The sequence below is a fragment of the Lissotriton vulgaris genome, chromosome 2_1, assembly GCF_964263255.1.
Source record: "Lissotriton vulgaris chromosome 2_1, aLisVul1.2, whole genome shotgun sequence".
In the NCBI taxonomy this organism is placed as follows: domain Eukaryota; kingdom Metazoa; phylum Chordata; class Amphibia; order Caudata; family Salamandridae; genus Lissotriton; species Lissotriton vulgaris.
The window spans coordinates 924560779-924586742 of NC_141687.1; the positions used below are offsets into that span (position 1 = coordinate 924560779).

Here is a 25964-nt window from a genome sequence, read left to right on the forward strand (position 1 = left end):
GTATTCATCAGGAGGGAAAGATGAAGGAGGCCGATGAAAAATAGTGCAACAGTGATTCCAGCACTGGCAAAAGCTGGTGCGATGTCAAGTGAATCATCTGTAGCAACAGCATAGGAAAAGCCTTAATGCACTGTAGTGCTTCGACGGCGGTGGTGTCAAGGATCAATGTTCAGGATTTCGAAGACTTTTGGTGGTGTCGTTGACTCGACCTCAAGTCAGTCTTTGACATCAACTTTGTCGGGCTGATGGCTTAGATGGTGACGGTTTTAGGTGCTGTGAGAATGGCAATATTGGTGCCTTCTTGCACCTTGGCTCCGCCTCTTCCCTCTAGTTCTCCCTATATGGGGTTATGAGGCGCTAGCTCATTCTCAGCAGAGACTATAGTGGGAGGGGTTTTCAGTCTCCTTCACCCTTAGATCTTCAAGTATGCCTTTCAGTGTGAGACTTCTCAGCCTTAAAATCCTCTTAGATACTTTTTGTGCAGAATCAACAGTCTTTCGTTGAATGTAGAGAGAAGGCACAGCACACACCTTTTGTGAGTTCAGAAACCACCTTCTTTCTCTCACATGAGGGGCATTTTACAAAGTGCGAAGGTAGGCAGATACAAAATAAAAGATCAAACTAGGCTGTGCTTTTCTCCTGCTGCTAGAAAGGTACACTACATTTTGCCCTGTAAATGCTCAATTGCAGTCTTGAAAGATGATTTTGTTTTAGTTTGGCATTCTACATTTCAGAAAAATATTGCCTATGATAGTCTTCTGAGTCCTGTTGCATATCATATGGAAATTGACTTATTACCCCATTTGTGAAAATATGGCCAAATGTATTCCTATAAAATGTTCTGGGATCCAGGCACGCAGTGAGGAATTATCCCTAACGTTTGTGATTTCAATGAAGATTCTTACAATGAAGAACCAAGACTACAGGTAAGTAACCATTTCTTTCTTGCATTGTTAATCTCCTCAGGTGCCAGACACTCCAGCTCTCTGGAGAGGTTCTACAGTCTGCGTCCCAGAAACCCCACACCGGCTCTGCCTTTCTCTTTGAACCTGATAGCCTATCTGGAGTCGATGGGCCCAAGTTCTCATAGGTCATGGTTAACTAATCTGCATGTTGAGGCCTGCAGGGAGGAGATACTGCATATCTTTAATTTTATCCTGCCTCTCTCTGGGGTGCCTTCTGGACATACATACCCAATGGGACTCCCCTTCACACTTCCAACGGAGTATCCTTCCCTGTAGCAGACTGAACCTAGACAAAGCCTGCCTCAGTTCTGTCAGTAGAGCATGCATCTACTCCTTTACAGCAGGCTTCTCCAGTTTCTTTATCAGTGGCCCAATTCCACATCTGGTGTCAGCTCTGGCCCCGGCTTTGGCTCAATATTTAGTTAGAGTTCTCCCTATATACATATAGTTCACAACTAATGCACAACCAGTTGTGAACAGAGACTCCCCTCTGGTTCCATCACTTCCTGAGCAATACGTCCTGAAGAAGGAGGCTGTTTTTAGTTCTATTCTAATGCCTTACAGTGTCTTCAGCCCCTCAAAATGATGATGAGTAGCAAGCAGAATGCTTGTAACTTATATTGATGGTCCCCTTTTTTAGGAAAGTGGAATATTATTTGGGGTGAACAAGTTTCATTTCGAAAGCTAAGCTACCACCGCAAGATGTCTCACAAATTAAAAAATATAAACCTGTGATAAATCTGCTGTACCACAACACAAAGCAGTCTGCTTAAATTAAAGGCCATGTGTTAAGTATTTAAGCAATGCATACACGGTAGAAAAAGTCACACAACTTTTAAAATAAAAGAACACTTGCATGAGTAAAATGAGACCAATTTGACAAAAATCCAATGAGGGAAAACAAATTACCTGAGAATATCACCACAATACGCCAATGATAGTCTATGGACTACTGTGATGGACAAGGACCTAAGTGCGATTTAAGTCCGGCCGCGATGGAGCCATGGTTGGATACAAGTGGATTGCTCCCAGAAAAAGTCTGGAAGTCAAAAGCTTCAAAGACTTTGTCACTGTCTGAGAAGAAAAATCCTTGTTAGGAGAGCCACTGCTGAAATTGTAGCCACCATCATGGAAACAAGCATGTTGGTCACACTGGAGCTTTGGAGATTTCTTGCCGAAATTTTTCCAAAGCCCAACGCAGAATGGTGCTAGGAGCCTTGAGAGAGTCAAAGCTGTAATTCAGTCTGATACCAAGCGACTGCCGGTTGGATACTACTTCCCACAGATCCTCCAGAAGCTCTAGAGCTAAGGAGGAAAAGTTTTTCAAAGTTTCCACTTTCCAGTTTTTCTGATGCCCTAACAACAAAAGTACACTTTAAGGGGCCCCGAGACCTGTGTGGAGGGCACAGAGAAACTCTCGGGGTGTCACAAAGAGCCACCGGCAAAGGTCAGGTCGACTAGCCACTGATCAGATGGGTATTTCCAAGAAAGTTTGCTTTGTTCTTGTAACGATACTGTAAGTCAGCCAACTTACCCTTGGGGTCCACTTCTTTGTCCTGATTACAAGAGGGAACAGGTCCAGAAAGTGTTCTGAGGGTGTCGGTCCAGAAAGTGTTCTGAGGGATGACACTTGAGGTCTTGAAAAACAAGGTTGCCCCAGTATTGGAACTTTCATAGATTCCCATGCTTTGTATCATTCCCCGTCGTCTGAATGGGAGGCTCGGTAAATAAAAAATACCATAGTAGTGAGCACAAAGTGAAAAAATAGGCCTAGGCCTCATCTCATTTTGTAGCTTATCCACCTCTTTTTGTAAAAGAGACCACATTTTTGCAACAGCCAATCAGAGCAGCCTCACCCCACAGAACCTTTCTGAGAGAGCCTCAGAGCCTCAGATTTTCTACCGCACGTTGTGCAAGAGAGTCTCCATTGAGCTCTGCTCATTTTTTCTTCACTTCTGAGTTTATTTCTACAACTTTTTGCCTGTTGTACGTCATGTCTGACAAAGAGAAGAAAGCACTTTTTAGAGCCTGTGCTACTTGCTCAAAAAAGAGGTTGTTTGTTGATGACAAACACGAAGACTGCATATACTGCTTATACCCGGACCACAAGGCCACTTACTGCAAGATTTGCAGAACCTTCTCCACCAAGACCTTGAGGGACAGAGAAGGCCGCCTGCTGACCTGGTTGCAAAAAATGAAGGATCGCAAGGAAGTTCTGTCTTCGGACAGTGAGGGCTCTTCTTCTGCTATTTCATCAAGAAGATCAAAGAAGAGGGGTAGGTCTCCCCCTTCAACATCTAATGAGCCCCATGTGAAGGCCTTACCTGGGACCTCGGATAGGTCTGATAGGCCTGCTTCCCTTAAATCTCCTCACCACGGTGAAAAGGAGGGCCAGGGACAGCCTAAGGAGTTGCAACCTTCAAAAAAGGCTAAGAAAATCATCTCTAACTTCACCACCTTCAGAGAAAGAAAAAGGGGTGAAAAAGCCTTCATCTACGCCTCAGGACATACCTTCTGACAAGAAACAGCGTTCGCCGACGGTGAAAACCACAGGTACGTCGACGGTTCCTGTCAAAAAGGACTTGTCTTTAAAATTGGCCTCGTCAACGAAACTGACCTTTTCAACGCCGATGACATCGAGGGTAGCGTCGACGGCGATGACGACGACAAGAACTACGACGACGACGCTAGCTACCATGATTCTGACGAAGAGCTCGTCGACGATTCTGCCATCGTCGACGAAACCCATCTTACCGTCGACGACTCATTCGACGACGAGCACAGTCTCTTCGTCGGTGCTTCCGTCGACGAAACAGTCGACGAAGATTCAACCGTCGACGACTGGGAAAATCTGCATTTCTCAAAGGAAGAGACGTATAACACCAGAAATGACATCTCCACGGCGCGTTATGCTGTTGCCTCCTACCTTATTGCTTGATGATGACTCTGAGGAGGAAGATGATAGCAATTATGGGCCTGCTTATAGCCCATCTGACTTGCAGGTCAAATTACAGGAGGTCAGTTCTGAGGAAGGCGAGGCGGAGCAACACCACTATTCTCCACAAGATTGTTATGACCAGCAAGAGAGGCCTTGCATGCAGGATCATTCACAGAGATCTCCACGTCTGTCTCAACAAGATATGGTAGCGATGCCGTCCTCTCTCATTTCTGACCTGCAATTAATGTTGCAGGACTATCGGAGGCGTTTTCCTACGCAACAGGAGGTTCAACAACAACGTCCTCCCACACCTCTGCCTCAAGTATCGCAACCAGTGGCAGACGCCTCTTTGACTTTAAGGGTGCATGACCCAGAGCCCGTAGAACATCCTCAGGAGGTAGTTGCCATTCGGGATGATGATGATGATGCCTCATCTGATGCGGATCAGCAGAGGGATCCTGACCAAGATCAGAATGTGGACTGGAATCAAGATGGCCTTCAAGATCCGGATGCTACAGGGCCTGATACCGCAACCTCTCCTCCAGCAGATATTGGAGGTTTTCACAACCTAATGGAACGAGCGTCCAAAAGATTTGGTCTTCCAGTCCACACAGTTCAATCTGACTGTTTTTTGTACGACTTCAAAGAACCATTCCGGAAGTCGGTTCGTTCAATCCCCATCATTGAACATGTTTGGTCTGAAGGGTAAAGGCTATGCAATATCCAGCCACGGTCCTCCCAGTGCTTCCCAGACTGGAGAAAAAGTATAGGGCGCCGGAGGGTAGCCCTGCATGTCTTACAGGTCAACCAAAACCGGACTCGGTTATCTCCCAGGCCGCACAGTATAAATCCAAGAATCCATCCACGCCTCTAACGACACCACCTGATAGAGGGCAGGCGTCTGGACAATGTTGGAAAAAGATTCTCCAGAATGGCCAGCCTCCTCGTTAGGGCAGCTAATGCTCTGGCGATTCTGGGGAGATATGATCGCCAGACGTTGTGTGACCTCTCTCCGTTTGTGGAAGAAATTCAGGATGGGTCTAAGGATGAGGTCAGGAAAATCTTGATGGAAGGGGAGCGCCCCTCTTCGGAGGTAATCAACTGCGCTATGGATATAGCTACTACTGCCTTCCCAGCGCTAGCAGGCTCGGCTGTTTTAAGACGCCAGGGTTGGCTGCGAGCCACGTGGTTTAGACAGGAAGTACAGAACAAGATTCTGGATCTACCTTACGACGGGGAGATGTTATTTGGTAAACACGTGGATGACGCCCTACAAGGCATAAAGAAAGATACTGATACGGCTAAGTCCTTGGGAACATTACAATACCGCAAAGTTCCTTTTAGGGGGGCAAGGGGAAGAGGTTTCTCATCCTACAGAGGCGGCAATCAACAACGCTACTCTTCCTACTCCCAACCTGGCCAGAAACCCCAATATTCACAGAGGGGTCAGTCGGGATCTTTCTCTCGCCAGCAGCCGAGAGGACGTCAAGGACAACAGAGGAGAATAAAATACTAAGAGACAATAGCGGCCATGCGGCTCTTTCTACTGTTCCTGTACCCTAGTTAACACCAGTGGGGGGCAGGATTTCCCATTGCCTAAACAGCTGGAAGGTCATAACATCAGACCAGTGGGTCCTGAACATCATCAAAAGAGGACACATGTTGGAGTTTCAAAATCTTCCTCCAACGAGAGCTCCAGACGCCATTACACCCAAACATCTAGGACTTCTTTGTCTCGAAGCCCACCAACTCTTCATCAAGGGGGCAATAGAGCCTGTACCTCATTCCCAGAAGGGGAAGGGGTTTTATTCCAGGTTTTTTGTGGTTCGGAAAACGAAGGAGAAGTGACGTCCGATTTTAGATCTACGGAAGCTCAACACTTATCTCATAAAGTTGTCCTTCAGGATGGTCACCCTCCAGGACATTTTCTGTCTTCTCAATCCAGGGGACTACATGGCAACCCTGGATTTAGAGGATGCATATTTCCATGTGCCCATTCATCCAGCTCACAGGCAATATCTTCGATTCACAGTAGGCAAGAGCCATTTCCAATTCAGAGTACTGCCTTTTGGTCTTTGGTCCGCACCCAGGATCTTTACAAAGGTACTGGCTCCTGTGGCAGCTTTTCTCAGGAAGCAGTCTTTCGAAGTCTTCCCATATCTGGACGACTGGCTGGTAAAAGCTTCTTCATTCCAAGAAGCATCCAGGGCAGTCACGAGCGGCAGTCAACTATTCGAGCAGCTGGGCCTTCGGCTCAACAATGAGAAATCGATTTTGCACCCCTCCAAGACAGCAAGGTTTTTGGGTGCGATCCTAGACACGGATTGCTGCATGGCTTTCCCTTCAGAGGAGCGCCAAACCAAACAGATTCGCTCAGCTCGCCTCCTACACACAAGAAAGTTTCTGTCAGTTCACCAATACAAATCGCTTCTCGGATCGATATCATCCTGCATACCATTGATACCACACTGCAGGCTTCGAATGCGTCCACTGCAAGAACAACTGGACAGGCAATGCCGTCAGATAACAGGCACCTTCGACGACAAGATTGTGATCACACCGGGAATGCGAAAAGCAAGCAGCTGGTGGTTACTAAAGGAAAATCTTTCAGTAGGTTTGCCATTTCAACTTCCACCATCTCCCATGGTGTTGACAACAGATGCTTCCATGGAGGGATGGGGAGCGGTCCTCCAAGAACTGAAAGTCAGTGGTCATTGGAGCACAGTCCAGGGCAAGTTCCACATCAATCTACTGGAACTTATGGCCATCTGTCTAGCCTTACAGGCTTTCCTTCCAAGGATCCACAACCGTGCAGTGCTGGTTCGTACAGACAACACCACGGCCATGCACTACATAAACAAGCAGGGCGGGACGAGATCCTGCACTCTTTCAAAGGAAGCACTAGTAGCACATATTCAATGCAGCAGATGGATTTCAATGGAAACTCACCCAAAGCTGTAAGCTAACCAGGCATCAGCAGTCCCCGGTAGGTAAAACACGAGGAGTTCCTCATGTACTGGACACAATCAAATGGGAGAGAACAGAGGGTGCCAATTTGAGTCATTGCACATAGGTCAATCTTATTGTACTGGAGACCGCAAGTGTCTGTCTCACTTATAATTCCTACAACATTCATAATGTTGCTCATAGTTAGTGTTGACAAACCACATTCATTCACTCTTGATATTTTTACCCATCTCAAATGTGGTAACATATGTGAGAATATTATGGGTCATCATTTACATGTACAGACTCGTTTTGAGGACTATGAATAATCTTGCCTAGACCTTTGGGTGTTTCTAGCTTGTCTCGTGTCAATCTGGTTCCCTCAGTCTTGTGCTTATCTCATTGTCAACCTCTTATGGGACCTTAAGTGGCTACCTCAATGTAGAGAGTTGCTGTTGTATATTTCGCAGCTGTTGGTATTCGCATAATACACAGCTCTCAATGTGCTCAGTGTTCCGGTATCTATTTGAAGAGTTGGCTGGCTATCTATGTGTTGGTAAAAGTCTGGCAGGTTATCTGGATGTTTGGACATGCCGGTGATGGATGCTCCCCATGTTAAGGAGACAAGCCCATCTAGCTACTGAGTTTCGCAAGAAATTCCCCCACTGAATATTTTGCTCAAATCGTTAGTTAATGGGCAACTTAAGTGCTGATACTAGACGCTTAGCGGGCTCTATCGGCATGCGGAATTGCAGATTCCAAAAAAGCTCCACTTTCGGCAGGTTAACAGCTAAATATTTAGCCCAACCTGCTTTGCAGATCGTTCCCCCATTGACACAGTAATTCAGTAATTCTACAAACATACAAAGTGCCGGCAGGGAAATGCGGGAGGTGCGCGCTGCAGAGGTACTCACTGTTGTGCAAATATCACGTCTCGTCTCGACCTACCCCCTCTTACAGGGTCCGGTGGGTGAGGCGGTCTGTGGCTTCCCTTGTTTTATAGTCTGTCATTGCGTATGGTAATGGGCGGTCACCAACTAACTCGGCGCATGTGTGTTTCCTGATCGGAATAGCCATTTCATGGCGGCCATTTTAGAGTGGTGCTTTCTCATATCTACGTCATAGGGGAATCATATGCCATTGCATGTCGACCTCTTAGAATCGTAAATTGCTTTCAGTTAAATGTGTCGTGGGGATTATGGGTTGCCTCTTTGCAAGGGTGTGAGTGTCACGTCATATGTTGTGATGCAAACATGCAGTAAGTAGTCAGAATAGTGGCTATCTGGTAGTCAGTTGATGTGTGTGGCATTGATGGTTAAATGAATATGGGAGGTTTCCAGAGACCACTCAAGATTCATTGGTTCCTGCGACAACTATTGATTAGTGTGCAGTCAGATGACTGCTTATTATGACGTTCTTGTGGATGGATTGTGCTAGTGTATGGGGGATTTAAGTAACCTCTCAGTGGTATCGTCCTGTCTTAATCTTGTGCTCGAGGTTGTGTTTTCTCAATCAAATCCTCAAATCCTTAGCTACCCATGACATTTGGTTTATCTGTTCATACTAAACTCTCAATGAACTCCAAGGTATTTCCTCATTTAATCCTGTGATCTGTGAGGATAATCTGTGTATCCACCTCTGTTCTTTAACAAAGAGCATTCTTTGAAATTTGTGGAAAAGCCTCCAAGATGACCCATTGCTATGCTTCTGGTGTGTGGTGTTTTTCTAGGTAGTGTGTGCACATTTTCGTGTTGCTTTTGTGGCAAAATAGCTTTGATGTTCTTATATGCGTAGTTTGATTGGGCGGGTGGTCATCCCTACGTAATATAGTCCGCAGGGACATGTGATCAGGTATATGCAACCTGATCACATGTCCCTGCGGACTATATTACGTGTATTGCAGTTAGTGTGCGACCTCATCGCCCATGTAAAGATATTGCTGAAAGTGATGGTTTTCTGTATTGAATTAAAAGCACATGCAGTGCATGTGCCGCATGGGTAGTGGCCCTTTACAGGTTTCAATTACCACAATGTTCTCGGTTGTCCCCCTGCGGATGCTTTAGGTCTAGTGTTTATCAACATATCTTTGAGATTTCTGGAGCATTTGAATGCAAAGCGTGGTAGCTCCAAACTCATGGTGCCTGTGTTGAGTACGTTCCAATGTTTTTTATGACTTTAGTCAGTTGATTGGAAACTGGTGTGGAAGTGGTTACACAGGTATGGGATTCTGCAGGGGTCCTCTCTCTAGGTTCTAACAACCCCTCGCGGTTCTTATTTCTTTCTCTCTTCCTAGAGGGCTATACTGCGTGGTGGGTATTCGCGTGCTGCCAGATTTTTCGCAAGAATTTCCGACTCTGACCTGAATTCCTCTAATGTGCTGCAGTTTCTCCTCACCCTAAAAAATTGCCCAAATGGGAGGTTTCCTTTAAGGCTCGTGGTTGGTGGCTACTGAAGAGCAGTAGGCTGTTGCTGTCTGTGCTTTTCCTGTGCATTGTTGTTGTTAGCCCACCTTGCTCAAGTTTGATAGTTAGGTCCAGGAATGCAAGCTGGTTGGGTGAGACCGTGCTGGTAAATCTTAGGTACAGGTTCAGGTCATTGATCCACCTGAAAAACTCTGAATAGGACTGTGTCCCCTGTCCAGAAAATGAGAATATAGTCTATGAATCTCTTCCACAACCGTATGTTCGACCGGTATGGGTTTGATTCATGGAATATAAGTTGTCCCTCGTAGGCCGCCATGTATAGACAGGCTACACAGGGAGCGAAGGTACTTCCCATGGATGATAAAGCTGGCCTTTAAACTCAGACGTTTTCGGTAAGGGCTAGTGTAGCACTCCATGATGAAACTCGGAGATGTGGGAGATTCCCATGTTGCTGAACTCAATTCCTCCTCTATCACATCTAGGGTTGCTCTCTGGGGGATATTAGTGTAGAGTGCTTTTAAATCTAGCGTGATAAGGAAGTCAATGTCATTAGTAGGTTGGAACCAGTCTAATAGGCGAAGTACATCTGTGGTGTCCTGAATGTAGGATGTAATCGGCTTTACCAGTGGTTGGAAGAAGTGGTCACAAAATTGTGACAGAGGTTCCAATATGGAGTCAATGCCCGAGACAATGGGCCGACCTGGTACCGGGGTGGTCCCCTTATGGATCTTATACATAGAAGTAAGGAGTCCTGGGTTCTTGCTTGATGAGGAAGGAAACTTCCTTTTTGCCCAACCACCCTTGATTCTCCGCAGAGAAGACTAGAGCCGTAATGGTCTTTGTCAAACTTTCCAGTGGGTTACTGGAGATTGGTGTGTAATGTTTCCTATTGCCTAGCTGTCTTAGGCACTCAGTTTCATAATCAATGGTGGCCATGATCACCGTGGCACCACCCCCTTTGTCAGCTTGTTTTATATTGATTGTAAGGTCGTTTGCCAAGGATTCAATGCCCATCAACTCTCCCCTTGAGATGTTACTAAAATGTCGTGGGTTGGAAGTTGCCTGCACTTCTTTCAGGACAGTTTGTTCAAAAGTTTCCACTTCATTGGGTATCATGCCACTGTTGAGGGTGAAAGTTGAGGGATTGTGTAGTCCCGAGTCATTTTCCCGTTGGTGAGGTTTGTCATCAAAGAAGGCACTAAGGCGTACTTTGCGAAAATTGTTGCAACTCACATAGTTGTTGGAATTGGTCCACCTTGGGTGTAGGGACAAAGCCCAGACCCTTTTGTAGGACTCTCTTCCAACTCAGTCAGTGCCCTTGGGGACAGATTCACTATCAAGTTCTCTTTTTGGAGTAACTCCTAGTTTCCATCCCCCCTTGTTGTTGTTCTTCCCACTGTACCCTCTTTTCTTGTTGGTCTCCTCTTCTTCGCCTGCGCCCTCTGCCCCAACCTCTGCCTGAAAAAGGTTGGCTCATGCCTGGGGGCCGAATGGAGGTGGGCTTTGGGAGAACATGGGGTATTGCCAGTAAGCTGGTCTCTGGTACTGTGGTAACTGATACGCATTGTATCCTTGCCTATCACCCCTTCTGGTTTGACTAGTGTTCCAGTACTCTCCGCTGGAGTCACTATTGCTGGACGAGCCCCGTCTGGTAGAATTTGAGCTGGTATCTGAGAGGTTACTCATGCCCGATGGTATAAAAAAGTGTCCCATACTAATATGACCGATGTCACACTTTTTCTACCCCATACTGGTAGTTCCAGGTCTGACAGGTACACTAATAGGTAGTTGTTTGGTTGATGTGAGTATGATTCCATGTCACCAACCCTAGAGTGTAGATAGTCTTCACAGTATTGGTCCTGACAAATCACATGTAGACTTTACATTGAGCGAGAAACTTGTTGACCTCTTTTCATCAATAGGGACGCTTAGACTTAAGACATAATACTTAGCCGAGTGCCTAATTGTTTGTTTTTACTTGGGGTAGGAGACCTATTGATTAAAGTTTGTTATCACAGGCACTCCAAGCCCTATTTTAAAATCACACACTCAATCCATACATCTACACACTTCTGGCCCCTCACCCCCGCTTCACCATACGGCTATTGTAGGAAGATCTCAGCTAAAGTGCCCCTACTATAGGGAGCCCGTTGGGTATTGCACTGCCGACCCAATGAGGAGCAACCCAGATGATGAAGCATGACACCCAACTAGGCGTGTGAGGGCATTACAATCCAATATATGGACTCCCAACTCTGAACTAAAGCTGAGAGAGGAAAAAGCCCCATAGTCCCTTCTTTGCGTATATATGACACTTTGAGTGCCACATTTATGCCTAGCACCAGTTAGTGGGTGGGTGGGGGGCACACTCACAAATGTGGTAACATTTCCCCAGCAGCAACCTTGCCCACTTCTTCGGCAGGTCCTTGTTGCCTTACTGTAAACAGTCTGTTAGTGCCCCCTGTGGTGTCTTCTCTTGGAGGTGGCATAGGGCATTTTCGCACAGTGTGGCATGTCCTTGTTGCCTCTTTCGAAAACTTTCAGTGCCCATTATTTTGCTCTCCAGAGTTTCCTTCTCGAGAGTCTCTAGAAAACGACTTCTGCCTTAAATGGAACGTCTGCCTCCTGTACGCCTGTCCACTGCTGCCTCTGATCCAGCAGGCGATAGCAACACAGCTCATTGTGATTAGACTGGATTCATGGGGTCTTATAGTCCAAGCTCCAGGCTCTAAACGTATGCCTCCTCTTTGGCTGCCTCCTTAAGAGCATCCGCTGTTCCAGCAACAGGGTGGAGTTTTACACCCGAACCTTCACAATCTAGATTGAGCAGATCCATTTAAGACGTTTCAATATTGCATTGGTGGTAGCGCAGGCCCCTCCAACAAGTCTGCATATTAAACCCTTTAGGCTCAGAAGTGGAGTTCTCACGAGCAGACCAGGTCGGATCCGCTTTGTAGGCGATTAGGGTGCCTTTTCTTTACTCCCTCCTCAGGAACCACTCTCTTTCAATACATGGTCATCAAGCATTTACTGTACCCTTTCACCATACTACTGTACACTGACTACTCCATGCAGCGAAATCTACTGTCAAAATGAATGCATTTTTTAATGTCATTAATTATTAACTTTCTTTTGAATTTACATATTCCTTCACTACAGACTACTTTTTATCACAACACAATCTCCCAACTGTAATGTTTTTTATATGGCTGATGCTTTTTATCTGGGCAGGTCAGTATGTGATATACATGTTTTATGTGGCTTGTGAGAGCAAATGGAGCAACTTAGTGTACACAGTAAATAGTTAGTGTAACGTAATAGTTATCTGTTCACTGCCCTATTTGTTTACATATACACAGTACTAGGACCGAAAGAGAGAAACTCCACCTGATCTGACTCCCAATTATTTGCAACTTTTGGGTACTTAACATTTTTTTTTATGTCAACACTTGAGTGTGGTTGCACCCTGGAAAGCAAAGGATTAAATAAAGCAAAGACATTCATAATGTTTTGTACCGATTGCATCACTCATCTAGTGGGACATTAAAATCCTGAATTTGGGTGTCGGTCTCAAGTGTATTTTATCACATTGTTAAGCACATACATTTCATGTAGGCAGAAGCTAGACGGTCCCATTCCTTTAAAAATGTAGTATATTGTATTTTCTTTCTTCATTACCAACTATATTGGTTCTGTGTTGAAATTTGTAGTCAAACACTGCATTTTAATTCTTAGTCCATCGCATCTCTTTGGTCTTCGTTTTGCCAAGATTTTCACTCTGTGATAATTTTATATATAGATGGTGCTGTTTGTGAAGTGGGAAGGAGCATTTTATATCTTTGCTACATTTAGTCGATTCCTGGACAATTGTAAATTAATGTTACTTTTTGTTTTTCTTCTGGTGACAGGATTGATCTCAAGTTAAACAAAAAACCCAGAGCGGTAAGTGTCAACTAACTACATATTTGTACTGCAAACAAACGTGTTTGTAACACACACTTGTACACGCAGATAGGTATAAAAATGAAAGCCGAGTGGTGATAAATCTTTCAATGACAGGAGAGAAGGGGTAGCCTTAGAATTGACCTGTAATTTCCAGGAAGATTGTAGTCTGGCTCAAGATTTTTATTTTTAAGGAAAGGGTTTGGATGTGTTTAAGTTTCAGGACAGAACCATGTGCCAAGGAAACATTAATGTTCTCAAGTAAAATTCTAGCATGCTTTGGGGCTTAGAAGGGAGGAATGTGGTCCGCATTACTGGGAAGGTTTGATTTTGTCAGTTTCAAGTTTGACATCCTTTTTAGTAGTGGCATTGAAGAGAAACCAGGGTGTATCCATAGCTTTCCTTGTATAGTTATTGTGCTTTAGTTTAGAGGGAGGAGAAAGAATGTTTGTCACGTGTGACCTGAATCTTTTAAGCACAGAGATGGTTTACCCAAGTTGTCTCTTTTTAATTTCTAATGAGATGAGACTTTTGCTGAAACTTTTTATAAAATTTAAAACTACTCTAATTCTTCGTACAATACTTTCTTTCGGTATACTAATTGGTGAAGGAAAATAAAAAATGTGTTCGAGGCATGTGGGCTGCTGAATTCATATCTGTGCATAGATCGCCGCCTAGTGTTGGGTCCAGATGATTGCACATTGTTGTCCTCGAAGAGTCTTCGAAGTATCACAAGATAGGTGGCTCCTCCCCTGGACTACAGTGCGTATGGGCATCCTCTCCATCTTCAGATTGTTTTTTTCCGCCATTGGGTTCGGATGTACTTTCTTGACTCCTGTTCGGAATAGATATAAAACACTTTTCGCAAGACCAAAAGGCCTTCGGGGCGTCGGTATTGTCTCTCGTTCGGTGCCTGTACTTGATCCAGTTCTTCGAACAGGACGTCGAAGGTCGTTTGCCTTTTTGTCACCAAAGGCCCCAACAACGATCGACGATGGAACGGAGCCCGTTCAAGAGATGCCCCGTCTGCAACTCAAAATACCCTCACATTGATGTGCACCCAGTGTGCAATAAATGTTTATCTCCGGACCACGACGAGGCCAGTTGTATGGCCTGTGTCAAGTTCCGGTCAAAGAAGACGCTTCGACTTCGACGCGCTGCACGACAGTCGGCGCAGAAAACGGCACCTGACCCGGAGAACATCTTCGAGGCCGATGATGATGAAGGCGTCGATGAAAAGGTTCCTGACCAGCAGTCGGACCCTGCGTCGGAGCAAGACTCTAGCTTCGATGGGGACGAAGAAGAAGACTACGTCCATGAAGAAGACGTCGTCGAGGTAGGAGACGACGCAGAGGCCGTCGGAGCCGTCGATGACGACTCAAGCGATGAGCAAGGCCCACCCGCAGTCGCGGGGCCCCATACTGACACTGTACTCTCTACGGCTCAGGTCGAGGCATCGCCCTAAGGCCTTAGCCAAGATCTTAATCCACATTCTACAGCCCCGCGTCAAGGCCCGGCTAAGAATACTTCTAAGGAGCCATCGGTCGATCCACCAAAATCGAAACCGAAACCGACAGATGATCGAAACCGAAACTGCTGAAGACAGTTCTCGGATCGACGGCCTCGGATTCGTCGGCTCCGATCAAGTCTAAAAGTGTCATCGACCCTTCGGCATCGCAAGGGGGCGTCGGCCCGAAGAGCGGGGCGCCGAAGCCTGTCTCTACGGTCAAGCACGTCGCTTTGACGCCGTCGACGTCCAAACATGGCGACACTGGCAAGGGACTCAAGGCTAAAAAGACTGTCGATCCGAAGCTTACAGCCTCCAAGCCATTGTAAAGCAAGGCCTTCGAGTCGAAGAACAAACCCGACCCGAAAGAGCATATCGCATCGAAGCAAAAGACCGTGCCTGCTGCGCACCAGGAGCTAGAGTCGACGCAAGGCCACAAGCAAGCTGGTGATCCATCGAAGTCAGTTGGATCGAAGACCACGCCACCCTCAAAAAGATCGGTTCGTCTCCAGTGCTTCCTCCACCAATTAAATACGGACTGCCCCCAACCGCTCGACCAAAAGCGTTCGAGCCACAGAAGAGTACCGAGAAGTCCAAGAAGGTGTCAGTACTTTCCAGGTCTCAGTCCATTCAGGAGGAGGTGTGGTGTTCCTCATATGACAATCAATCGAAGCTGTTCATCGACTCGGATTCTGGCAGACTCACCATTCACAAATGGAAAATCGCTCCAGAACATCCTCGGAGTCATACAAAATCCTCTCAAAAGGACCACCTCACCTGTTCTCTTTGAACCTGTGGAGTCATATGCACAACACTATGCCTATTCCACACGCACCAATGAGGATGTGGGGGAGGGATACAATGAGGATGAATTTACTTATCCTGCTGTCGGAAGAACCTCAACCCTGGACTGACCCTGTTGACCCTGATGAGCCACACACCACGCCTGATACTCAGTCCTGTACTGTCAAGACCTCGCCTACTGAAGACACGGTGGCGTTTAATGCTTTGATTGAAAGGGCAGCCAATAACCATGACGTGGAAATTCACGCTGACCCAGTGGAGGAAGACTTTCTGTTTGATACCTTCTCAACCTCAGAAAGATCAGTAAAGACATTGCCTATGCTAAAGGGTGTCCTTAAACATGCTACTGACATTTTCAAGGAGACTGCAAGGGTTGTAAACCCAAGGATTGAAAGGAAATACCGGCCTGCGCCTGTAGACCCTACGTACATTAAAGGCCAGCTCCCATTGGACTCCCTAGTAGTGGCTAATGCTCGCAAGAGAGCAAACTCTCAAACAAGTGGTGATGCTCCTCCTCCGGACAAAGAATCCAAAATCTTGGAAGCTTCTGGCAAACATGTAGCGGCTCAAGCGGCTAATATTTCGAGGATCTCAAGTACACAGGCCCTATTAGCCAGATATGATAGGGCTCCCTACGACACGTTAGGGCAGCTACTACAACACCTGCCTGATGCTTATAAAGAGGGAGCAGAAATGCTGATACAGGAGGGGAAGTTAATTTCCAATGCATCCATAAAGTGTGCACTCGATGCAGCAGACACAGCAGCTAGGGCCATCAACACTAGTGTGATGCTAAGACGCCATGCCTGGATCCGCATCTCTGGTTTTAAACCAGAGATACAAATGACTCTGCTCAATCATCCAGTTAACCCTGACTTTCTTTTTGGTCCTGATGTAGACACGACCCTTGAAAAGATTAAAAAAGCCACTGAGACAGCAAAATCCATGGGGGCTCTGCAGTCACAACAGTTCAGGGGCGGTTCCTTTCGCTCCGGTAACAGAGGGGCCTCCAGAGGTCAAGCATCACAGCGAGTCCAATACAACAAGGGGAGCACGCAGGCAACCTATGTCAAAAACAACAGGGGTGGATATCGTGGGAACAGCACCAAGGGCAGAGGACGTGGAAATAATAATGCCAGATCCTCCGCCACCAATAAACAGTGACGCCTTGTCACTGCCCCCGGACCATATAACACCGGTCGGGGAAGACTTCAGCAGTTCCTGCCAGTCTGGGAAGGCATTACCACAGACAGGTGGGTGAGACAACTTATACAATACGGCTATTGTCTGGAACTAACATCCACTCCACCCAACATACCCCCAAGGCACCGTCCTATGTCCGCAGAGCACATGCACTTATTGCAGCAAGAAGTACTCTGCATGCTGCAAAAAGTGGCCATAGAACTCATGCCTTTAGAACAGCAGAGCACAGGGGTGTACTCACTGTACTTCTTAATCCCAAAAAAGGACGGGTCTCTCCGGCCCATTCTAGACCTCAGACCCCTGAACCAGTACATCTTGTCAGAACATTTTCACATGCTAACTTTACAGCAGGTTATACCATTGCTCAGTCAGGGGGACTTCCTAGCAACCCTAGACCTAAAGGTCGCATATTTCCACATCCCCATTCACCCAGGACACAGGAAATATCTCAGGTTCACCATAAACAAGCAGCATTACCAGTTCAAGGTCCTGCCTTTCGGGGTCACTACTGCCCCCCGGGTGTTCACCAAGTGCTTGGCAACAGTGGCTGCGCACCTTCGGAGACAACACATCCATGGCTGTCCTTATCTGGATGACTGGCTTGTCCAAGCAAAGTCAGCCCAACAGTGTGCCAGCCACATGTCCCGCACAATTCACCTCCTACACAGTCTGGGAGTTTCACAAAATTATCCAAAAATCACACCTTCAACCCGCACATGTGCAACAGTACCTAGGTGCGACAATAAACACTCTGACAGCAACTGCGCAGCCGAACTCTGCCAGAGCCAACAGCATGCAATGGCTGATTCAGAAATTCAGGCCCCAACACTCGCTCCCAGCGCAGGTATTTATGCAGCTGATAGGTATGATCGCCTCCTGCATCTTCATAGTCCCACACGCGAGGCTACACATGCGTCCCCTCCAAGAGTGCTTAGCACGACAGTGGAACCAGGCTCATGGACATCTAAAAGACCTAGTGTTGGTTACCGGTCGTGCAAACAACTCTCTGCATTGGTGGAACACACAAAACCTTTGCAGGGAACGACCGTTCCAAGAGCCTGTCCCACAAATAGTGCTAACGACGGACGCATCTCTCCAGGGCTGGGGAGTGCATGTCCTCCATTATACCGTGCAGGGACTATGGACGACGCAGCAGCAAAAGATGCATATCAACCTGTCGGAGCTGATGGCAATCTTCATGGCAATGAAGGCATTCAAATTGCATTTGTGCAACAAAGACGTGCTGATCCGGACGGACAACATGACTGCCATGTATTACATCCAGAAACAGGGAGGCACACACTCTCCACAATTGTCTCATCTAGCCCAGAGCATGTGGAAGTGGGCCATTCAGAGGAACATGTTCCTCATGGCGGAACATCTCCCAGGCAAGGACAACCAGATGGCGGACCTGCTCTGCAGGCACAGCCATCAGATGCACGAGTGGGAGATACACCCCTCAGTGCTCCAACCATATTTCCAGCAGTGGGGTCATCCAAAGATAGACCTATTCGATGCCAAACCTTTGCTGCCAGGTTCCCACACCCGCAGTCTCAGGGCAATGCGATATGGATGAACTGGTCAGGCAGATTTGCGTACGCTTTTCCTCCAGCACTGCTCATACCACTAGTGGCACGCAAACTGCGGCAGCACTCCATGACGCTCATCCTGGTTGCTCCAACGTGGGCAAGGCAGGCCTGGTACACCACGTTCCTGGAACTTTCAGTGGTGCCTCACCAACGGCTGCGCCTCACGCCCAGTCTCCTCACTCAGAGCCATGGAGACATTCAGCACCCAGATCCACAACAGTTGAGCTTTGCAATATGGCTCCTGAGGTCATAGTTTGGCTACCTCAACTTGCCCCCTGACTGTATGAACATCATCAAGGAGGCAAGACGACCTATAACTAAGGCATGCTATGCGGCCAAATGGAAGCGATTTGTCATTTACTGTTCCAATAATGACATTAATCCGCTAGATGCGTCCACGCAAAACATCATATGTTATTTGTTGCACCTATACAGATGCAATCTGGCATATAGTTCCATCAGGATACATTTGGCCGCCATGACAGCATATCTTCAAAACAGGCAGCATCTTTCCCTTTTCAGGGTGCCTGCCATTAAGGCTTTTATGGAAGGACTCAAGAGAGTGATCCCTCCCAGACACCCTCCTTCACCTGTCTTGAACCTAAACATAGTTCTCACCAGATTAATGGGACCACCCTTTGAACCGCTTCACTCTTGTGAGATACAGTTTATTACATGGAAAGTGGCTTTTCTGGTAGCCATCACATCGCTAAGAAGAGTTAGTGAGCTTCAAGCCCTAACTATTCAAGAGCCTTTCATACAGATTCATGCTAATAGGATAGTGCTACGTACCAACCCTAAATTCATGTCTAAGGTGGTGTCGCAGTTCCACATTAATCAAACCATAGAACTGCCAGTTTTCTTCCCAAATCCAGATTCTGTGGCAGACCTAGCACTGCACACCTTGGATGTTAAAAGAGCTCTCCAGTATTACATCGACAGGACAAAGGATTTTAGAAAGACTAAACAACTGTTTGTTGACTTCTCTCCACAACACAAAGGCAACCCCATTTCCAAATCAGGTATAGCCGGATGGATTGTTAAGTGCATACAGATCTGTTATCAAAAAGCTAAACGCACATTAACAGTTCCCCTAAGAGCGCATTCCACACGCAAGTTAGGGGCATCCATGGCTTTCCTAGGTAACATTCCCCTAGAGGATATATGTAGAGCAGCCACATGGACCACCATACATACATTTACCAAACACTACTGCGTAGATGTACACTCCAAACAGCAAGCTGCTGTAGGACAAGCTGTTCTCAAAACCCTTTTTCAGACTGCTGCAGCTGGCACGGGCAACCACCGCTAAGGAGGTAACTGCTATTTATTCTATGCACAGATATGAATTCAGCAGCCCACATGCCTCGAACGGAATATGCTACTTACCAGTATGCATCTGTTCTTGGCATGTAGGGCTGCTGACATTCATATCAAACGCCCTCCTCCCCGGTGCCTGTCGCAGCTGTAGCACTCAGAATCATTCTCAGGCATGGTCATCACTTACTGTATTACACTCCATCTCTGCCACAATGGCAAAAAACAATCTAAAGATGGAGAGGATGCCCATGCGCACTGTAGTCCTTGGGAGGAGCCACCTATCTCGTGATACTTCGAAGACTCTTCCAGGACAACAATGTGCAATCATCCGGACCCAACACTAGGCGGCGATCTATGCACAGATATGAATGTCAGCAGCCCTACATGCCAAGAACAGATGCATACTGGTAAGTAGCATATTCCTTATATTTTGCTGGAATGGATTAGAGTTGACACAAAAAAAACGAAAAAAGATTCTGGTGAAGTGGTTAACGAGGGAATGGGTAACTGACAGATTTCCCCACCTACCCCATGATTTCGGAAGCACCCTTCCAAAGCTGCCAGAAACAATTTAAATTATTATTAGATTACAAAAACAAAATTGCATAAAATTCAATAGAATGGCAGGAATAATTAAAGCGCATATAATTTTTCTCTGGGCCATAGTAAAGATTGACATTGAAAGAAGTTATACTTTGAGAATAGCCATGGCAGAATAGTTATAAATAACCTATAGAACAAAACATTTTTCCTTTTAATATTTCTTCATTGTGATTCAGCTATTCCCAGTGTCTCTTTATCCCACCCAAGCAAGGAAAAACAGTATATTTTCCCGCATAGCTTTAATTTTCATATATCAGTATCACAGCTTATTTTCATGTCTGATACACTTTCTTTTATATCCAAAGAAATGTTTTTTATAAAAATGTCTCCTGTTAAAAAAACATAAAAATATGTCTTTAGTCAGTCGCAATCAGACATCTTCAGAAATCCTTAAATGTAAATACAAACTCTTCAAAATATATACATTTGCCTTCCATGTTTTAAACATCTGCCTTCCATGTTTTAAACATCCACATAGTACAAACAAATCTCCTACTGGGAACCTCTGTGATTGCTCTCAAATGTTTTTAGCAACAGTGAAATGTATCAATGCAGGATTTCAGTGGACCACTCATTCTAACTACTGTCTTTGAGCTACGATCTTTATTTGTCATTTCTAATGACGTGTACTCCTATGATCTATGCAAATTGTTGTTCACTTGTCTTCATCCACTTATGGTAATACCCCTTTGAAAGTGCCATAGTCTGGTTCCCAGAAAGTGTTCGCTATATTCTTGTTCGCCATTTACTTGTTAAAAACCTGGTTAGTCTGTTGAGGATCTGCACATTAAGATGATACCCTCGTCATAGCATCAAATTCAAGTTATTAGAAGATTTCTCCATTATCTTGTTTGAAGGTTCTTTGAAATTCGGGTAGTTGATGTGCTGTCCCAGCTCTGTTACTCATATTGATACAGTTCCTGCGTTAACCTTTTTGTAAACCGTTTTCCATCTTGCAAATTGTCTTTTAAGCTTGTTTCATAATATCCTGACCATCACTGGCTTGATATTTCATCAGTTTCAAACAAGCCGAAATAGTGATGTGCCCCATGTTATTTGTAAGACTCTATAATGTTATGACAGTGTTAGAACCAACAGTTAAGTATTTTTGAAATTAGTTATTTTGAGACTTCTGGCAATGAATGGTCTGTCAAAATGTCCATTTGTAGTTTATTTTATTAATTGAAATGGACACAGAACCATGGATATACTTATAAGTATACCACACACTTTAACGTTTTTAATTTTTTTTATTTCTGCAGGACTATTAAAAGACTCCAGGCAAAATCTTAAAGGCCTTGTGTGAATCTACAGTGAGAGAAAACAAACTGAACCGACCAAAAAAAAACTCCTTCAGGAACGATTGTCTACATGTGGTGTCCCCTTGCTAAACTGTGAAGAGGGGAATCCCATCTGTGAAACATCATTGAACCATCATTTATTTGAATTGTTTTGCATTTCCAACCATAGCAAGTGGTACTGACAGACCTCAATCCACTAAAAACCCTACAGTTTCAGAATGTTAGAACACTGTATTCTCCCTCAGCAAGTGGAAGGAAATACTCCCACTTGGTATTGTTTCTGTGATAACGGCTGAGAAGTTTATTTTGTGTCCAAAATGTTATAGGATTGAATTTCTGCTTCATTTTGTAAATATGAATTCTGTAACGGCATGCTTTTTTGTACTTTTTTTCCCTTTTTTATTTTCAGATTTAGTTATATGTATCATACTCTCTTTGATTTGACCGAATATTTCTGTTTTGTAATATGATGCCTGCACAACTTCCATTAAAGTCCGAACGATCTAAATGCATGCACACTTTATCAAATGCAGCACTTGCCTTAATGACAAAACTTGCTCCCAAAAGATTAGATCTGTAGAATTCAAGATAAGTTTCAAACTTTGTCGTTACCATTGCACATTTTGAATATGAATTGCCCATCTTCCCCTTTTTCTGAGGTAGCAATGTGTACAATTTGCCAAGAAATAAAATAAGTTGTAGTATTGTTTTCTACAATATTGTTTTTCCTTTTTAATTAAATTTGTGTCACAATGTAATTAAAATGAAAAATGAGCAAACGTACCTTGGAATGGATTCTCAATTTTAATACAAAATTGTGTGAATGTTAAAATTGCTTTAAGTGAAGTTTAAGTTAACCTAAATTCTCCAAAAACAATTGCGCATGGATAGCTATAAAAATGTTGGGGTTAGTTAACTTAGCGTGGAAACAAACTGTTTTTGTATTACATTCAGTGCACTTCAAAGGAACTGTAACATCTGCTGTTACATTATTCTGTCTAGAAACTTTTATTTGGCTTGATGCTTATTTGCAGTTGTGTTGTGCATATGTAACAAAGTGTAGAAAGTAATCTTCTGTATATTTCATGTGGCAATCGTTAGTTTTATATGTTTTTGTTACCATTGAAACAAGGCTGTTAGGGACACTACAAGTGCCTTGAACTGCAGCCCGTTGATGTGCTTGGACAATTATAACATGTGGCTTGTTTATTTTCTCAGGTGAACTAAAAAGAAGTGTGATTAGACTAGTTTGGGTAAATGATAGAAAACAGAAGCAGATCATTTTAAACATCCGGTACGATACAGGAAACTGCATCTGCATCTTCTGTTCCAGCCACTCAATCAGGTTCCACTGCATTTGTTAATTCATCACAGCGTCACAGACAAAGTGGCTGGAACAATTTAACGTAACCATCTTTTTTTATTTTTTATTATAATGGCAGAGCATATTGTGTGATAGGCAGCAGAGCAAGTGCTCGAAGGAAGCAGATCACAGATCCTGTAAATGTTTATAAGATTTATGAGAGCTCCCATCAGTATAGAAACAGCGTGGACTATTGAAAGTCGTCCCTTTGTCTACAACTACAGAGTATTCCTATAAGCTAAACCATTTATATGATCTATATCTTGAATGGGCACTCTACAGCATCTCCACAGCTTCACGAAACAAGATGATCGGGTCCCATGCAAAAATTGTGAGGAGCAATTAACATTTTATATAGCTTGGCTGCATCTCAAGTATATATGGCCCTGGTCCCCCTTGTACTAATGAACCGGCAGTAGCATACATTACAACGTTGTGTTCATCTTAAGCACAACATGCCTTCAGCAAACAGGACATTATGTTCATAATCAAGAGTTGCAATATCCTGGCTCAGCTGAGAAAAATGGCGATGGTCAATCTAAATTCTTTCCAGTAATGTTGCGAATGTTGTGTCCACATTCATTGTATCTACTGAAGACAAGCAAGGAATACAGCTTTTGAAGAGAAAGCAGAGATAGAAAACTGCCAGCATGATGCCTCTATTTATTTTCCCTGCAGATTATGTAATTAATGTAGGAATCTAATTGTCCATTTATATGCTGTGAAGCATAGAAACGAAGGTAAAAAGTAAACCTTGCTATGCTAAGTCCCTGCATTTGAATTATATTTTAAAAAGCAGTCCCAAGAACGAGGACGAGCATGTTTGAGAAAAAAAACTCCTCCACTATTATCAAGAAGCTACAGCAATTGAGACAGCAGAGGCTGGGCAAGAGTAGCATAGCCAGAGTGTAAAGAAAAACAGTAGAGGGAAGAAAGCGAATACAGGTTATTTAAACACATTCTAAAAGTGTACATGGTAGATGTGACACATCTATATTCACAAATAGATTATTTAGGTGAACCATCGTTTGAGATCTCGGACTGACAAAAAGGATAGATGTGCATATCAACATGATCTGAAAGAAGGTAATAAAAATAAAATACATTTTAAAGGCAATCGTAAAGTCCTAATCCACTCATAAGGAGCTAACATCAGCAATTAAAGATTCGGTTCATGCGCCAGAACGGTGTAGCCCACAATCTTCAAGGTTATGAATACACTGGTAAATTTAGTTGACCAAGCGTTAAGACTGAAAAGGAATTACAGCGATTTGCAAATTAAAATGAATGGTTGGAAAATAATCTATATGTTAGTCTTACGTTTGTTCACGAATGGAAACTAAGAGGACATGAGCAATAATATGGACACATGTATCAAACACCATATTTAAGAAACCTTGGCTCTGAGTATTATTAAGATTTGACCATAAAGAGCAACCGGTTTTGAAACTTTTTTTATAGTGAATCTGGGCTATATGGATCTAGAATTCTTTTGCCTTTTGTAGGATTAGATTAGAGGAAACCTAAGGCATCCCAGGCAGTTAATAGTTCACATTATTTTACTAATTAACTCCATGATAATTATAGGTATAGAAACTCCCAGAGTATATAGGAGTCTGGAAACGTCTACTACATTCTCTATTTAATTATTTAAACGGACATGAGAATGTGGACTTATTTTGTTCAGTCTCTAACAAATGAAAGCATGGTATGTTACTTTAACAATGATTTATATAGCACTGCCTTTTCCTTAATATGGCCTTCCAGCACTGTCGGGTTGTGGTACATCCGTACCCAAGTTTTATGGATCCTCCTAGAGGATAGGATCTTTTTACTTCTTGAGTAGTATTCACAACAGAGTACGTGTGGATGTTATTCACAGTATATGTTTGGTGTGTGTAGCCTGAAACCTCGCCCAGTTTGGATGGGTTTCATCTAAGGGATTGATATGAACATTGCTTTGCTTGAGGAATGTGAATGAGGTAACTGACCTCTGGTTTTAAATGTTTACTATTACAATTGGTACAGGTGTAAGCTCAATAAGAACAAACAGTATGAAATAAGCTAAGTTCAATCAATCAGGGTTTTATAAAGCATGCTACTCACCCGTGAGGGTCTCAAGGTGCTGGGGGAGTGCAGCTCCGGATCAGTGGAAGAGCCAGGGCTTGAGGTCCTTCCTGAAAGTGTGCAGGGTTTGGGTGCGTCAGATGTTCACGGGGAGCTCATTCCAGGTCTTGGCTGCGATGTAGGGGAAAGCTCTCCTGCCGGTTCTGTTTCTGCAGATGCGGGGTACCTCTGCCAGGGCGAGGTCGGTGGAGCGGAGGTTCCTCTTAGGTATGTGGAAGGATACTCTCGTTGAGGTATTTGGGCCCGATGTTGAGGGATCTGTAAGCGTGGTGAGGAGTTTGAAGGTGACCCTCTTCTCGACGGGGAGCCAGTGGAGGTCTCATAGGTGTTGGGTCATGTGTTTGTGACGCAGAGTCCCGAGGACGAGTCTGGCCAGGGCGTTTTGGACGGTCTGGAGTCTGCAGTAGAGTTCTGTTGCTTCCGGCGTATAGGGTGTTGCCTTAGTCCAGTCTGCTGGTTATGAGTGTGTGGGTGACAGTCTTTCTGCAGTCGGGGGGGATCCATTTGAAGGTCTTGCGGAGGATGCGCAGGCAGTTGAAGCTAGTGGAGGCGGCAGCGTTGGTCTTGCGGTTCATGGAGAAGGAAGAATCAAGGATGATGCCGAGGTTTTGTGCGTGGTCTGTAGGTGGGTGGATTCCCGAGGGCGGAGGGCCACCAGGTATTGTTACAGGCGGAGTTACAGGGTCCGAGGATGAGGACCTCTGTCTTCTCGGAGTTGAGCTTCAGGCAGCTGTCTTTCATCCAGGCTGCCACGTTCTTCATTTCCTCCTAGAAGCAAAGTCCGGTGTCTTCGGGATTCTTCGTGAGTGAGAGATTGAGCTAGGTGTCATCCACGTAGGATACAATGCTGAGCCCATGCTGTCTGACGATGGCGCCGATGGGGGCCATTTAGATGTTGAAGAGCATAGGTCTGAGTGATGAGCCTTGGGGTAC

General features: G+C 44.8%; 1 protein-coding gene across 2 annotated transcripts in view; it reads left to right on the plus strand.

Annotated features, from left to right (window-relative positions):
* Positions 1-22324, plus strand: part of MEAF6 (MYST/Esa1 associated factor 6) — a 154081-nt gene extending 131757 nt beyond the window's left edge. For both annotated transcript variants that reach the window (XM_086956454.1, XM_086956455.1), the window contains 2 exons: positions 13181-13214; positions 21503-22324. In XM_086956454.1, coding sequence (XP_086812580.1) covers positions 13181-13214; positions 21503-21511 — 43 coding nt within the window. In that variant the 3' untranslated portion in view covers positions 21512-22324. The remainder of the gene's footprint in view (positions 1-13180; positions 13215-21502) is intronic.
* The last annotated feature ends 3640 nt before the right edge of the window (positions 22325-25964 follow it).